The sequence below is a fragment of the Folsomia candida genome, unplaced genomic scaffold (assembly GCF_002217175.1).
Source record: "Folsomia candida strain VU population unplaced genomic scaffold, ASM221717v1 Fcan01_Sc019, whole genome shotgun sequence".
NCBI lineage: Eukaryota > Metazoa > Arthropoda > Collembola > Entomobryomorpha > Isotomidae > Folsomia > Folsomia candida.
Genome location: NW_019091211.1, coordinates 2927260 through 2943966, shown reverse-complemented (window position 1 = coordinate 2943966; position 16707 = coordinate 2927260). Strand labels below are relative to the sequence as shown.

Below are 16707 nucleotides of genomic sequence, written 5' to 3'. Positions count from 1 at the left end.
AACTCAACATCATAGTTACGATATGGATTCCTAATTGCTACCAATTATGATCCTCGTTCTGTTTTGCAGAAAAACTGTGACGATTTTCTACCTTCAACCTAAACGAGTCCAGTTACATTTATCCAACCGTAAAAAATACAACTTCACCAATTTATCCTTATGCATAGAGTAAGTTTCTTAACCATCTCTCCATAATTTGGGGATTATAAATAGTAATAAATACATATGTATAATACCTGTAATTACCTTTCGGCATATACGTTTTGACCGTAACACAATCAACAAGAAATTACTGTCAGAATTGCCATTGTGCGGTTTGAATTTTTTTAAGCACATATTATTTCCCTCTTAAACAATTCTTGGGAATTGAAATTCACCAAAGTAAGCGAACAAGGGCGATTTCTTTAACAAGGGAAAATTGATGATTTAGTCGAGCAATTTGATAATTTATGTAAGTATAATCAAGCCCAGAAATCTAAACAACTTAAGCTAAACATTAGAGACGCTTGCATTTCTCAAATTAAGTACAAGTGACAAGTGCAGGATTTTATCAAAACGGAGAAGATGAAGTTTTTTCATATTTTTTTCATGAACTGATGTAGAAATGTATGGAAATCAAAGCGATACTATAGTATTATAGATTGTATCTGTACACACATTAATTCCTATCGAACCCCAATTTCCACTTGTGTATATTTTTTTTGTACTTGATTATTTCATGGATAAGAAAAGAGTTAAATAATTTGTGTTTACACTTATAAAATGATAAGCAACCCTCCTTAAAGGAAGGAAAGGAAACAATTTTTTAACGGGAATGTTTTCTGCCCTACTATCATATGCAGATGAGCCGAAAGATTAAGTACCTATTACTTACATATTTATACCTTGTGAGAGCATATTAAATAGGTGTAAATGCTATACTTTTAAGTCATAATTATCTACTATGTATGGACCATTTACTTGTTTGCAGTGTATGGCTCACACAGCACGGTAAACATAATCGTGTTGGACTGGTATCGAAATTTCTCACCTGACATCAATTTTCAGGAATCTTATTTCGTACAGAATTAGTTGGATTACGGATCTCAGGGAAAGAAAATCAATACGCAGATGCAGATTAATAACTCACTGTGCACATGACTTGTTCACATTACAAATTTAGTGTGCAAACCAGTTAGAATTAAAAAAATTTGAGTTGACTTTGTCCCCACAAATCTTTGTTTTCATTTGCCTACATACCCCTTAGATATTGTTTTCTTAATAAGTCGACCGATTTCATCCACTCTTTGAGAAAAATACTAAAATTTTGCAGTATGACAAAAACCTCCGGAATTTGCGAACTAATTGTAAATAGGACTGCCAATGAGTTGAGTTGACCTGAGTTGAGGCTTAACTCAACTCAACAAGAAAAATCACCGACTCAAGCTCAACTCGACTCAAATTAGTCTCAACTCAAACTCGACTCAACTCAAATGTTAACGACTCAAACTCAACTCATATCATATGAGTCGACTCACCTTTTTTAGAGTAAAATATTTATTTAAATAAATACGTTCAAAAGGGGTTAAAAATCTCGTTAAACTTCAGATTTTTAAATACAACTTCCGTTGAGAACGATATTGGTATTCACCAATTACAATTTTCATGATTTTCTACAGAAGATTAAAAATTTTAATTTACAATCTAACTACATCTACAAAAATGGCTGTTAATTTCGATAAGCTAGCTAATTAACAAATCGGTATATGATTACGACGTATGTGTATGTGTATTAATAGTGTAATTTTTCATTTAATTTTTTTAGACAGTTGCAATTTTTTCCAGTTTTTTATCTCACTCAGCCCAGTAAATTTAATCTTGATATATTTGGAGAGAAAGTGATTCACGAGGATCCGAATATAAAAAAATGTGAATAATTTTATCACAAATCGCTGGCTAGAGATTTAGCAACTTGCTTTCACCAAGGTGAAAATCTCGAAATGGACAAACTGGCAGTAAAAAATCCTTAATGAGTTGACTCATGAATCAACTCGAACTCATTTTCCGTAACTCAACTCATTATTTTTCGACTCACTCAGTTCGTGAAAGTGAGTCGAGTTAAACTCTCGACTCAAACTCAACTCAACTCACTTACTCAATGAGTCAAATGAGTTGACTCGAAGTCATTGGCAGTCCTAATTGTAAGTTTGGGGGAAGCCCGGAGGAAAGTGTCTTTTTGGGGAAGGCATTTGAAAGTTTCCTGAAACTTCTAAAAATTACTCGAATATTTTCGGGTACATTAGAAAATTCTGGGGGTTTGAGGAAAAATAATTTTTGTTTCGGGGGCAGCTTAGAAGATTTTTCCAGACTGAAATTGTGACAAAAAATATCTGAAATTTTTTTGACCCAAATTTCTGAATTTCCTAAAAGCTCTGGTGGATCCGCGTCACGTCATTACAACAATGGGAAATCGCCCAACTTCATGATGACACCACAACATACTCAGGACTCTCAAAGCAATTTAAGTACGACCATGATTCGACGATATACCTATGCATTCCCCTAGCCCATGCAATTCTGGTATACATACCGAAATATATGCAAATTTTTTTCTTTTTACGGTTCATGATATTCTCACTGAACGCCAGCCCTGCGCCAGGAAATCTGGGTCTTTTAGACCAGTTATGTACATATGGGCACTTGGGTAAATGGGTAATCAAAAATATTTCCTCGCTCAAGATTACTCCTACGTACGTAGTTTAACTTGTTAAATTTCGTGACATTTGTACATATGTACATAGGTACCTTTTTATGTACGTACTTCTATGCGCCCAAGTAACCAAAGCATACATATGCCATTGCATGCAACCTACATCAATAGACTATCGAGAGCACCTCTTTCACTCAATTGGCACCCAAATCGCAACAAGGGACCAAGTTTGTGCGAAAAGTATTTTGATTATTTTTTTACCAGATTTAAGCATTTCTTCTAAGACACGTTCGAATCTAACTAACAGTTTACTAAGATTTACGAAACAGGTTTTGTGACAATTACCATCTTAACCTAAAATGGGAATTACCTTGATTGGGATCATTTTTCTAGTCGTTTCTGCACTTGGATTTCCATGCCCAGCAATTCATATATTCGTATTGCTCCTCTTAAAGTAAATACAGAGAAGGAAACACTGGATTCAAAAAGCGTAAAGATTTAACTTACAAATTTGATTGCACTATGGAACAGAGTGCGAAATACGTCAGAATTAATAACTTGATTGGTTTAAGCCGATACAAATATGCTTACATGAATATGATGATTTTATTATTGAACTCAATTACTCTAAAAACTACAAGATTAAAGTAATCGGATGACATAACCATGACGTCATGCACCCCAAAAAGACCTGCAGAACTTGTGTAATTCGTTTAGTTTGAAGATTGGAACTTCAATGCAAAACTGCAAGATTTTAAGGAAAACACTACTTGTGTGCATGGGAAGAAAATCAACAACAATGCACCAATTCCTACACTCAAAATAAGGTAGTAATGAATCATTACCATGCGGAATGACTATGTGGCTCTACCACGTCGGTTACGATTTGTCGTAAAAATGGTAACAATAAGTTCAGGGAAATTCAATTTATAAAAAAATTTATAAAAAAAATTTATAAAAAAAAATTTAAAAAAAAATTTATAAAATTTATAAAAAAATTTATAAAAAAAATTTTAAAAAAATTTAAAAAAATTTATAAATGTAACCATGTAATTATTTGATATCAAACAAAACTTGACTTGGAGGAGGAAACGTACACATGAATTTTAGTTTACAAATATATTTTTGCCTGATGAAGAAATTCTGTATGAATATCGAAAGCTTGCAACAATAAATACTTCAAGTTAAAATGTCCTCTGATGCCGATGTAATGGATCAATATAAACTGACATACTTACCAGGTTCGCAACCGACTGGTGGAGAGGGTATCAAAAATCTGGTGGCTTCAAAAAATTGAAAAAATCCATGTCGCACATTTTCTTCCTACTTATCTCGCCAACTTTATACTCTTTGATTTTACAATTTGATTATACTCAAGTAACAAACTGAAAAAAATATTGCCCTTGAAGAAATGTGATGTATGTCTGATCCCATTAAAAATGTTGAACCTGGACCAGGAAGCGAATTGCTGTGACGTGGATTTATTTCAATTACGCCGAATTGTTTTTACGTCGGAAAGCGATACATGTAAATGGTGAGAAGGTGGATGTGATGAATGCGGATTGATATAATTGCTTATTGTTTATTTGGCAACGTCCATATGTTACGTCGCCAAAATCGTGATTTTAGGTCGTATATTTTACCCTGGTTAAGCTAAACATGAGTAGGATTGCGAAGACGACTTATTGGATGGATTATCTAAACATTCGTTTTTAGCCCGAGTCAGGGCTTATGGAACCGTCATGTCCGTCCGTCCGTCCGTCCGTCCGTCTGTCCGGCACGATAGAGCCAAAACGGCTGAACCGATTGACTTGAAATTTTTATCATATGCATATTGGACAAAGTTAGGAAACGAGTTCGAAGATGGGCGAAATCGGTCAAGTGGTTGAGCAGTGGGGGTCATCTAGGTAGGTGGGGTATTATGCACCAAAGTTTCAAAATTGTCGTAGAAGGCTGAAATTGGGTACAGAGGTTGCTAATGGCTCCTAATAGATAAAAATGACTTCAAGTTGGAAAAATTTTCATCTTGAGGAACCCTAGGGGGTGACCCACACTGATTTTTCAAAATCGTCATAACAAGCTGAAATTTGGTAGATAGGTTGCTAATGGGTCTTAATAGAAGAATATGACATGAAATTGGTAAAATTCTTATCTGGAGCGACCCTATGGGGTGACCCATACCGATTTTTAGAAATTACTTTGAAAACATTAAATCCGGCACGGTCATACCTAATGGCTTCTCATGAAAGGATATGAAGCTAAAAGTGAGCAAATTTTAACTAGAGTGACCCTGGAGGAGTCAGGGACTCTGTCCCTGACTCGGGCTATATGGAGTCTGCACTGTAGGTTTTTATGACGCAATCCATGAAAGTTCCTTAATAATTACAAACATGGTTTTATTAGGTACTGTTGGTCACATAACAAATTTCGGCTTCATAAAAAAGTCTACTTAAAGTTTTTGCGAATGATAGAATAGTATAGTTCTGTGGTATGTACATACATATTTTTAAGATGGACAAAAATGTGTTGTCGGATGACGAACTATAAAATGGTTAATATGCCGTTCCGATTTATTTTCTCATTTATCCAAATAATTTATTGAACTTATCAGACATTCAGGTACATAGATGCATAATTACATAAGTAATTAGATGTATCTACATGCACCAGATTGATGACACCGATTTAAGTAACATGACCACGAAAAAAAACGTCAATATTTCTGATCTATGCCATTGAGGTCGAGGTCACAGGTAGTTCTGATAATTTTTGTGCAGTGTAATTGACGTCACTTTCACAGTCTCCAAGGTATGAATGCAGCCACGGTGGCCTACCACATCTTGGAAATAGATTAATTTTTCCCAAAAAAGTACTACTCAGCGGTGCTTATATGGGAAATATGTAAATAAACCTACTACCGTATGAATTTGTTGTGAATTTCAGGAACAAGCAAGATGTCTTACTCGATGAGAAAATGTGCACCGAATGTTTTGAAAAGTATCCGCAATTCATGCATTCATTTTTGACGGACAAGTTCTAACAATAATTTTGAAATTGTGAAAACTTTTGTACATCTCAACCATTTTCGAAAGGTTTCTATGGGCTCGTATTATTTTTCACTTGCCTAATATGCTTGACAAGATAAACTAGTAGATATGTATGTAACAAATAATAATTCTTGTCCAATGTCTGGACCAATTACACATGTAGATAGCTAAAAATATAAAAATATTTGAATGAAAAATTTAAGTGCAAAACCGACAAGTTGGTGTATTTATGACGTTCTTAGCCACATTATCCACCTAATTGGTTTGCACATATGTATGTACAAATGTATTTGAATTATATTTAGTTGACCGTTTGTGTATGTAGCAAACAAATGATAAGCCAATCAAATTATGGGAAACCACGCATTTTCAGTTTACGTTTGCATATTTTGAAATTTTATTAATTAATCGATACATCCGTAGATAATTGTACATGAAAAAACAGTACTCATAAATAATGAATGATTTTAAAATTTGGAATTCTGAAAGTCTAATGTTTAGAAAATGTTACCACAAATTGTCCAACTCGTTTGCTACATACCATACCACGTATAACCATAACCAGGAAGTAGAGCGGGTCTTATATATACCCGATCACTTGCAACTTCGGTCTCGAAATGGTCAACAACAAGTTTTGAAATCTGAAATTACTGTGGAATAAGGTAAATATATCTGGCTACATGTCCCTAAAATTTCATAAGTTTTCCTCGAAAGAAAAATTTCCTTTACCATTTCAAAACGACTAAGTCGGGAAACAAGTTTTTGTAAGTCCCAAAATTTGCTCGTCATTGACTCGTTGAAGGCCTGACTACATTTTAACTGAGAGGGGTGTGGCCGTGCAAAAATTAAAGCATACATAAAAAAGTATGGAGAATCCGAAAATGTCAACCCCAAATACGCAGGATGAGAAAAAACCATCATTTCGGCTCATTCGAAAATGAAAAACGAAAAATTTGTTTAAGAAAATTATCCAGCCACGTCGGTGCCTGATGCGGCCATGAAGTCAAAGATTAGTACAAACCACTTGTATCATATTAAGGCCTATAAAAATGGGGTCAAAGCATATGCAAAGAAATCTCCAGGAAAGTAAACGGGAACTGAAGAATAAATGGTAATCGCACGACCTCCCAAGCTATACAACAAAATCTCACCAAAAAAGTTGGTCACTGACGACGAATCATACGTTCTTAAAAATGCGACAAGAACACCGGGAACGCAATTTTTTCATGTGAAATATATCTCTCTACTTAAAACCGTAGAAAAATTCAAACGTTTTTCGAAATTTCTCAAAAAAACTCAGGTTTGGTTGGCGTTCGGTCAATTTGGGCACGTTTCGGACCCCTCACTTCATATGGGCTGTGACGACGCACAGGTTTGTCTTCGGAAATGTGTGATAGGCCGTCTGATTCCTTTCATCAATGAGTATTATAAAATATGAAATGTAATTTTTTTGACCTACCTTGGACCAATCCATAATCCAACAACTACCAAGCAAGAAATCGAAAAAAACTTCAGTTTGACGTCGAAATATGGGAACCCCACAAAGATCCCTCATCTTCGCTCAATAAAAAAATGTCGCCTATATGTAAGAAGGAATACATGCAGCTTTGGGAAACAGTCGATACTTTAAGAAAATTTTGGTCCCGGTTGCAGAAAATTAGAAATGAAGTTGCAAAGTCTTCCGAAAAATTTGTGGTGGTGGGTATGAAGAAAAAAGTTAAATGCAAAGTGGATAATGGGTTAAAGTCTTCTTTGTTCCTGGATATGTTTGGCTAGATATATTTTTAGTATTCGGTAAAAATTTGAGATTTCAAAACTCATTTTTCACCATTTTCAAGCCGAAGCTGCAAGTGATCGGGTACATATAAGACCCGCTCTACAAGGTCATCAACACAATTGTTGCCCTACACATGGGTTAGTTTGAGGAAACTCCTCATGTGAAGGAGCAGCCTCATGACCCGCAAATCGTTGCATCTAACAAATATGATTAACAAATAAACCGTAGTAACGTTACAAGTAGCTCACCCTGTCATAATGATTTGCATATAACTTTCCACCAAAGGTACGGAATAAGCCGACAAAATAGATTATCACTCTCATAGATTCTTGCACCAATAGTGCAATATAAACGGAAAAATATATTTTAAAAATCCGGAATTAGTTTGCACCACTAGTGCAACATTAGCGACCAACGGGATACAAAGTTTTGAAAACTTTGAAAAAATCGTATGGTTTTTTCTCCCGACATTCTGCAACATTGGTGCATAGGGCATCCCTTTCCCAATTATGTATTATCAAATGTATATATTTTAGCGTCAATGGTGCAGAATAATCGAACAAATGGACATGATTTTGGAAGGGAAATAGACGGCCCAATTGTTATGCATCATTTTTAATAACCAATTGCTCGGTACTAACGGTACTACTTATTCCAAAATTATAGTCCTATCTCGATCTATTTGCTGAATTAACTTGCACCATTTGCGCTCGGATTGTTCTATACCAATGGTGGGACCAAACAAGTCTATAATGGACAAGGGGATTTTTAATCAGCATCAATTGCTGCAAAAAACTCGTCAACGGACGGACGGACGGACAAGAGGAATTCAATAGCTCCCGTGCTACGCAGGGTGAGCTAATAAGGATTAAAGATCTGAAGGGGTCTAAATTAGTGCAAAATTCCCCCTTAGCTCGCCATCTTTCGTAAAGCTTCCATTGGGTGGTATAATTTTTGAGTTATTAGCTCGCCCTGCGTAGCACGAGAGCTATTGAATTCCTCGTGTCCGTCCGTCCGTCCGTCCGTTGACGAGTTTTTTGCATTAATTGATGCATATTAATAACTCCCTGCTCAATTTTTTCATAAATTAATAGCACCGTTGGTATCTGACAATCGGAAACACCAAATGATGCGAAAGAATTGGGGGCTTTGATGCATAACGCACCAATAATGCATACTACTCGGCGGATTTTATTAGACAATTTTGACATAAATTTTTCAAAATTATCGTTGATCGTTGGTAGGTAATTCTGCACCAGTGATGCACAATTTTTGGACGTTCCTCGATGCATAATAATTATTGATCTATTTTGTTTAATTTTTCTGCACCATTGGTGCAATATTGATAAACATTATTGATCTACTTTGTTGGATTTTTCTGCACCATTGGTGCAGAAAAATCCTCCCCAGCACGGGAGCTATTGAATTCCTCTTGTCCGTCTGTCCGTCTGTCTGTTAACGACCTTTTTGTATCAATTGATGCTAATTAAAATGTACCAGGTCCATTTTTTAATAAATTAATAGCACCGTTGGTATCTAACAATCACTAACACAAAATGATGCGAAATAATTGGTGGACGCGATGTACTACTCACCAATAGTGCAGAATCTCCGGGAGAAAGAGTCATACAATTTTGACATAAAGTTTTCAAAATTAAATCTGGCCAAGTAATCGCTCATGCTGCGCAGGTGATGCATACTAATTCGGCCTTTCCATAATTTTTCCGTTTATATTGCACCCTTGGTGCAAGAATATATAAAAATTATGGTCTCTTTTGTCGGCTTATTCCGTACCTTTGGTGCAAAGTTGTCTAAATCATTATGAACCTTATTTTGTCGCATTATTCTACACTATTGATGCAAAAAAAATCTTAAAATTCTGCACCTACATAATCCGATCATAATGCACCATTGGAACCAAATTATAAAGTTTTATACTTATTTTGTGCACTCATTCGGCACCATTGGTGCAAAATTATATACATCCTAATTTATATTGCCGGGTGAGCTACTTCTAACGTTACTACGGTTTATTAATTTTCTATTATTAATTTTATTGGATTTAGTTAGACTTATTCGCCAATTTACTCGATTACACAGTTGATAGTAACTAACAATATATAGCAAAGAGTTTAAAATGGTTGAATGAAGAATTTAACTGCAAAATCGACAAGTTGGTGCATATGTGAAGTTATTTGCCACACTACTCACATAGTTCACGCGGCGAACCCAACTGGCATTTGAGATTTGGACGTGCCAGAAAGGGTTCGCAGAAAGTGCATAAGGAAAAACGCATTGATAGAGGGTTCATTTCTCCCCCTTAATCGGTAGTATTCACGCAGCACGTGGTAGCTGCTGCCGGGCCAAGCAATGTGTGCTTCGCCCCACGACGGTGGTGCACCACCCTGCCTCACCACCACCACCACCAATCCCCACATATCCTGGCATCAAAAAATTACGTTGAAGTGACATACGTGGCGTGGGCACCCCAATTTGAGCATATTCTCTCGAATGTTGGAGTCGCGTCTCCCCAAATTTGATGCTCTAAATGGCAGTGCCGACGCCACCTATGTGACTTCAACGTCATTTTTGATGCCTGGATATGTGGGGATTGGTGGTGGTGGCGGTGAGAGTTGCAGCCACCACGTTTGGCAGCTGGAACGAAATAGTGTGTGCTCCAAAAATCTCACTTTTTCATCTGTTTTACGTGTGCGTTTTTTCAAATACACTTTCCAGGAACTCTAACTGTGCTTCAGTTAGAGTCCTCGCAGGAACTACTACTCAGACTCACATACAGCACCCAAGCATAAATTTGAACCCGGTCGTATGGTGTCTAAACTCTCTGGCGTATCAATAAATTTCATTCAGCCATCGTGTTTGGGTTTATCCTACGCACAATTTAACTGGCGTCCCAACAGTACCAAGTTGCGTTAAAAAAATCTAATGGGTGTTGGTAAGTACTCATATCTACAAAAAAAACATACAATTTTGCTGCAAAACTTTAAACCCGTTCCAGATTAAAAATTGTTTTATAACGAAAGGGCGGTGAGACAAGGATTTAGCAATAATTTACATTTATTCGAGTCCCCCTACGGGCAAAGAAAGCTAAAAAATGGGAAATAATCGGAAGTTAACCTAGACGCACTGTAAATTTCCACGAGCGGAACCTGGGGTCCATAAAAATTATTGCTATTGACAAATGTAACAAAAATTTACGACCGGGTTTTAACTTATGCTTTCGTGCTGTAATTAATTTGTACATATGTATGCATATGCATTATATTTAGTTGACCGTTTGTGTAACAAGCAACGCACGATACGCCAATCAAATTATGCGAAATCATGAATTTTCGGTGTGTTAATACGTTTGCAAATTTTGAAATTTTATTAATTAATCAATATATGCGTAGCTAATTGTACAGAAAAAATCAGATCAAAAGAAAAAATACTCAATGAATGACTTTAAAATTTGGAATTCTGAAAGTGTAATGTTTGGAAAATAAAACTCGTTTGTTACCATCCCACGAACAGCCTGAACCTGGTAGTACAACGTCATCAACACAAATAGGCAGCCCGACAGTCATCCGTACAATGAACTTCACAATCATCTGAAAGTAGAGAGGAAGCCTCATGACCCGCAAATCGTCGCATCTGGTAAATATAATTAATAAACTGGGATTAAATATATGCAAGGTGAAGTAAATACATGGGTGCAAAATACCGCCTTAGCAAAAAATTTAAGGTAAAACTTACTGTTGGATGTGCAGCAGAATCTTCTCCATGGTCTTGTCTAGCAGGAAGTCCTTCGCCCACTGATCCTGTAGCCGCAACGTAGGCGATGGCGACAATCAAGACAAGGGCAGGAAGAATGGTTTTCATGTTGGCAAATTTTTGTGAGAATATGACGACTTGAGGAAAATATGGGAGTTGAGATGCTGATCGTATGTATTTTACGAATGGTTTAAACTGGAATGATTGTCATGGCAAAGCTGATTCCCTTTTTATATTGAACTTCGGGGATAAAACAGGATTGTTTTATCGGGGTGATTTTAAATCGATTTACAAGGGCATTAGTATATATTACGAACATAATTGGTCCCGTATAGTAAAAGGCAAGGTTTTCGCCAGAAATTTCCCCAGAAATGATGTGATTTAGACAAGACGTTGTTGCTGATGCCGAAGACTAAATCGATTTTAGGCTCTACTATGCATATCAATTCCGACTTGTCCAAACCCATTATTAATCTTAGAAAAAATTTGCCTAATTATACTCACGGTAGAGTCTTCATCACTTTTCCAATCTGTAATATTGTTAGTTAAAAATCGATAATTACCTACTGCAATTAGTACCTAGAGGTCGTCAATAAGTTACGTCCGGCGAATGGGATTAGGGGCTCCAACGATGTGGTACTTTAGTGACATTTGTCAAAGGGGGGAGAGCTGTCTAGATATTTGCGATTTTCGCGTGACAAGATATGGATGTCCCCATAACTAGGATTAGGTAGTAATCATTGGCCTACTGACAAGAGAACCTTTAGTACTGTCACGCCTCGATTTTCTTACGAAATGAAAATACTCTTGTACACAGCCCTTTTGAACTGAAGGGTCCCAAAAATGCCCAACTTGACACAATGCCAGCCAAGTCGGGATGTTCTTGAGAAATTTTGAATAATATTTCTATTTCTCCTCGGTAGTCACTTGACAGATGTATTTCCCCTAAAAACTCGCCTTCCCGGAGTTGATGTCACGTTTTTGAAGACGTAGGACTGGTCGACAACTTATGAAATTTTGGTTGTGCGTGGTTAGAAATGTTTAAATTAAATGGTTAAATTAATTTAGCTATGATGTCCGGATACGTATTTATTTGCATTTGTATCAACACATAATTTGTTTGCATATGAATAAATTCCAATTAATAACAATTACAGAAGCACATATGGAACTCAAACCTTGGCCTGTAAAATCAAAATATATGTAACAATTAGTATTTACTCTTCTCAATTAATCATAACTCTTACATTGACATGGGTCGCGAAAACGAGTTCTTCATCTCCCCCGGAAATAAATACCCTCGCCAAGCCATCCCCACCAACTGTTATCTTTCTCCCGGTGCAGGCCCCATTCACAATCTCGGCAGTCGTGATGTCACAATAATCCCCAGCGGGGAGGCACGTCTGATAAAAAAATCGAATTTATTTAGACTCTTAAGTACAATACCCGTTCAAAAAAATTTTGTCATTCAAAATTGTTAAAAATTATTCATTCAGTATTCATTAATCCAATATTTTAAAATAAATATTTATTCATTATTCAATATGCATTTTTAATTCATTTTATTCCACTGTCGCGGGAGTTCTAAAAATAGCCAATTTACTAAGCATATGATGAAAAATGAATTAGCAACAAAATTATTCGTTCATTCTTCATAAAAATGAAGTGAATTGAATTCACGCATTGTCACAAAATTATTCACTTATTATTCACGAATATGAAGTGAATAATAAGTATATTCGATATTTATTCATTCTAAAATTAAACAATATATATTCATTCATTATTCACGAATTTATTGAATAATGAATGAATAAGTTGTTCATCTTCAACTAAAGAAATGAGTGAGCACAGTTATGGTGACCACAAATATTTTGTTACCTGAAGATCCCTGTCCAAATCGCTGCCTTCATTATTTAACGCGATAAATCCCAGGTTGCCCCGACAAAAGGAAATCTGATTGTTCCCATTGTCCCACCAATTTTGAACGGGAGCGTTCCCCACCAAATTTCGAAATGCCACCATGGTTTTAATCTGTCGCCACCGGTGTTCGCATACCCATCCGTTGGTACATGTTTCCTCCGGCGTGATGACGACGTCGTCCGTGGCGCCATCCGTGTTAGGGGGACCGACCCAGGAGTCCGCGTCGTCACCGGACCACACGTACGACGACATGACTTTTGCTTGTCCGTATGGCCACGCGAGCATAAAGGCGTTCGCAATTTTGTAAAGTTTCGGTTGCAAGTGAGACACGATGTTTGTTCCGCCGGCGCCATGACCACGTTGGTTGTCGTGGTTGTCGACGAATGACATGGCATAGTCGGAAGGGTACATTCCTGCAGGTTCTCCTAAAAATTTGGTAAATTTTTTGGCATGTTATTCATATAGCAAATAACTTGCGAAATTATATTGCAAAATAAACACGCAGTTTGTTGGGGTACATTTTATTTAAAAAATCCCGTGAGTTTTCCGTTAATTGTTTTTTTTTCATCGCGTAATTTTGGAAAAACTTATTTGTGTACAAATGTCAAGTTTTCAAAGTTCATTGCCGACCATGCGAAAGTTCGCGTAAGTATTATGCGTTTCTTGGGTAATGGGCCCCCCGTTTCAATTTGAATGCTGCCCGCCACCATGAGAACTTACGTACGAAATGAAACAGCGGCAAAATCAGGGGGGCCCATTACCCAAAAAACTCATAATATGAATGCCCAATTTTACTCTAATTTAGTTTTGTAGTTTATGCAAATTAAAAATGCGGTCCTTCTTACCAATGTTTGCCAAATCTTTCAACTGTCTCCGACCAAATAACGCTTCTCCGAGGTAAAGTCCATATTTGAACTCGGTTGCCCTCCCACTGCCAAAATAATCCGATCCCGCCATCGGTTCTTCTCCCAAAATTATAATTTCCTGAAAGATGAAGGGTCTCGAACCAGGCGGGAATCCGTGCTGCCAAGCCAAATCTTTCAATCCGTCCGCAATAGATTGCATATCCTGGGGCCAAATTTGTTTCGCGGCATCAATTCGGAATCCCGCAACGCCAAAGTCGATAAGATAGTTCATGAAGGCAGTAATTTTTTCGCGAACGGAGGAAATTCCTTGATTCAGGTCGCGAAGCCCACCAAGCTCACAGTTTCGTGACTATAATAAAAAAAAGCAGAAATGTTACAATTAAAAAAAACAAATTTCGGAAACGGCAATCCAATTTATTTCTAACGATAAAAATAAATACTGTAATATTTATGCCCCGAATCTACTTGAATGTAAGACAACCTCGCATGTCTCGCAAATTAAGCATAACAACATAAGCTAGCAACATAAGTTCTGCAAAATTTATTGTATTTCTACAAAATACAATATTTCTACAAAATACGCAGGAAATTTGGAATATGAAAAATATGCCAGCCTTTCGGTGCGTTTTCTCCTCTTTTTATGCAAATATCTCCGCCAAACCTGCGTATTGGAAGATAGTTCCATTTGCAAATTTCATACTAATTATATTTGTGATCGATTGACACTAGTTTGGTCCACATCTGTGAACATACGTTGGGAAACCTCCATTATAAGTTATCCACGCTCATCCCTCACCTCAACTGGATCCTGATGATTCTCAATATCGCCCGAAGCTGTCGGACAATGTTCCGCATTATGGAAATCTTGCGGTCCATAAGGAACAGTGGGGTATTGTTTGTTCGCCGAGTTAAAGCTGCTTCCCGCCGTGCCTAGACCCGCCGTGGTCCGATGGGTCATATGATTGATCACACAATCCACGATAATCCTCACACCGACGTTGTTGCATCTTCGAACCATGTCGCCAAATTGGGCTTCAGTCCCAGACCGAGTCTGCAGCAGGTAGGACACGGGTTGATATCGCTCCCACCAGGGACGATACGGATCCAAAATTACGGCATTCTCGTTAACCGGAGAAACCTGTTTTTAATTAATGAAAATTTTTCACGTGTTTCTCAAAGTATGTATACACTCTTAGAAATCCGGTATTCAAATCATACCAAGCGGTATTCATATCTGGGTCTACCAAAGTTGTAATCATAACAAACACTGCATAGTAACAGCTCAGTATTAAAATTTCACCATATTGGAAGTCAATTTTTAGGGACCGGTATAACTTTAATACCGAAAAATTAATACCTGTCTGACTTTAAAAAATATCTAACAGTGTAGTAATTTCAGCCAAACTTACTTGAACCCCCGCATATCCCGCCGGACCAAGAAATCGTTCACATTCTGCCGCAATATCGGTCCACTTCCACTCAAATAAGTGAACCATGGTGGTCCGATTTGTCGCAAAACTGGGCATGTTGTACTGTCCATGAGCCAAAGACAATAGATAGACGGATAGGGCTACGAGAACCCTTGTAATTCTGAAGGATTCCATTGGTTTTATGCAAGATTTATGTACTTATGTATGTAATCCTTTAAATTTAGTTAATAAAAATAGACTACTGAAATTGTAGACCTTGTAACTCTTTATATATGCCTCCAATTTATCGTGATGTCAATCAATGTATAATCATAGATAACCCGAATACGTCCATTGTGCCAAAGTACAAATGTACCACGAGCTTTACAACTGTGGTAACTATCTAATTATTTATAAATAATCAGAATGAAGTTGTGACAGTTATCCATGAGTTGAATCACGTTGAAGGGAGGTGGGGTTGGTATATACAGATACGAGACAGGGTTTGTAGGTAAACATACATACAAACACATATACATTTGAATATGTACATTTACATATTTAAAGTAAGATCACTAAAGAAAACCCCAGAATTAAACTAAAAATTATAAGCGGTTTAAAAATAAACGATTTGAAAAATTATTAAGGATTGGAAATTCATGATTTGTAACATTGGTAACCAAACCTAAACAAATTAGCATCCACACAATCTTACGCACCCTGTAGGTCATATACATATGTATTTGTTTGTGGAATTTCTGATAAGATGGAACGCTTGGACAAAATCATATATTGGTACTTATTTATGTATCACATCGATTAAACTTTGTACCACTCAATATGTAAATATGCACATATATGAATGTAAGCACGACGAGATATACTAATTAATAATGTTGAGCTCACTTATGTATGTTTTCATACCACGATCACAAGCGTCGGATTGTTCATATCATGTATTCCTGATAACAAATAAATCTACCAATTTAACCCCAGATTATGGAATGAAAAATGTTTTTTTTAATTTAATGTTACATTTGTAAGTTAGTAATTTCAGATTGTTGTTTTTAGGTATTTGTATTTCTTGAAAATTCTAACAAAATTTGAATCGAGATTGGAAATTAACTTCCAAGCCAAGCCAAGTAGTAGCTTGTACCGAGGGTATAATTCCTTTCATTGGATAAAATCTGTCTCATTTTTTACACCGTGGGCCGATCTGCACGAT

General features: G+C 36.6%; 1 protein-coding gene and 1 long non-coding RNA gene across 2 annotated transcripts; both read right to left on the bottom strand.

The window, feature by feature from the left end:
* Nucleotides 1–10875: 10875 nt before the first annotated feature.
* LOC118438256 lies at nt 10876–11474 on the bottom strand. The gene is made up of 2 exons (XR_004836671.1): nt 11267–11474; nt 10876–11164 (listed from the first exon to the last, which is right to left on the bottom strand). It is a non-coding gene; the product is annotated as an uncharacterized LOC118438256 (long non-coding RNA).
* An 873-nt stretch (nt 11475–12347) lies between these two features.
* LOC110857474 (alpha-amylase 1) lies at nt 12348–15752 on the bottom strand. Its single transcript, XM_022106063.2, has 6 exons — nt 15483–15752; nt 14870–15211; nt 14053–14422; nt 13166–13632; nt 12532–12687; nt 12348–12468 (listed from the first exon to the last, which is right to left on the bottom strand). Exons 1-6 carry the CDS (start codon nt 15675–15677, stop codon nt 12457–12459), a joined length of 1542 nt encoding a protein of 513 aa, XP_021961755.1. The 5' UTR covers nt 15678–15752; the 3' UTR covers nt 12348–12456.
* Nucleotides 15753–16707: the final 955 nt, after the last annotated feature.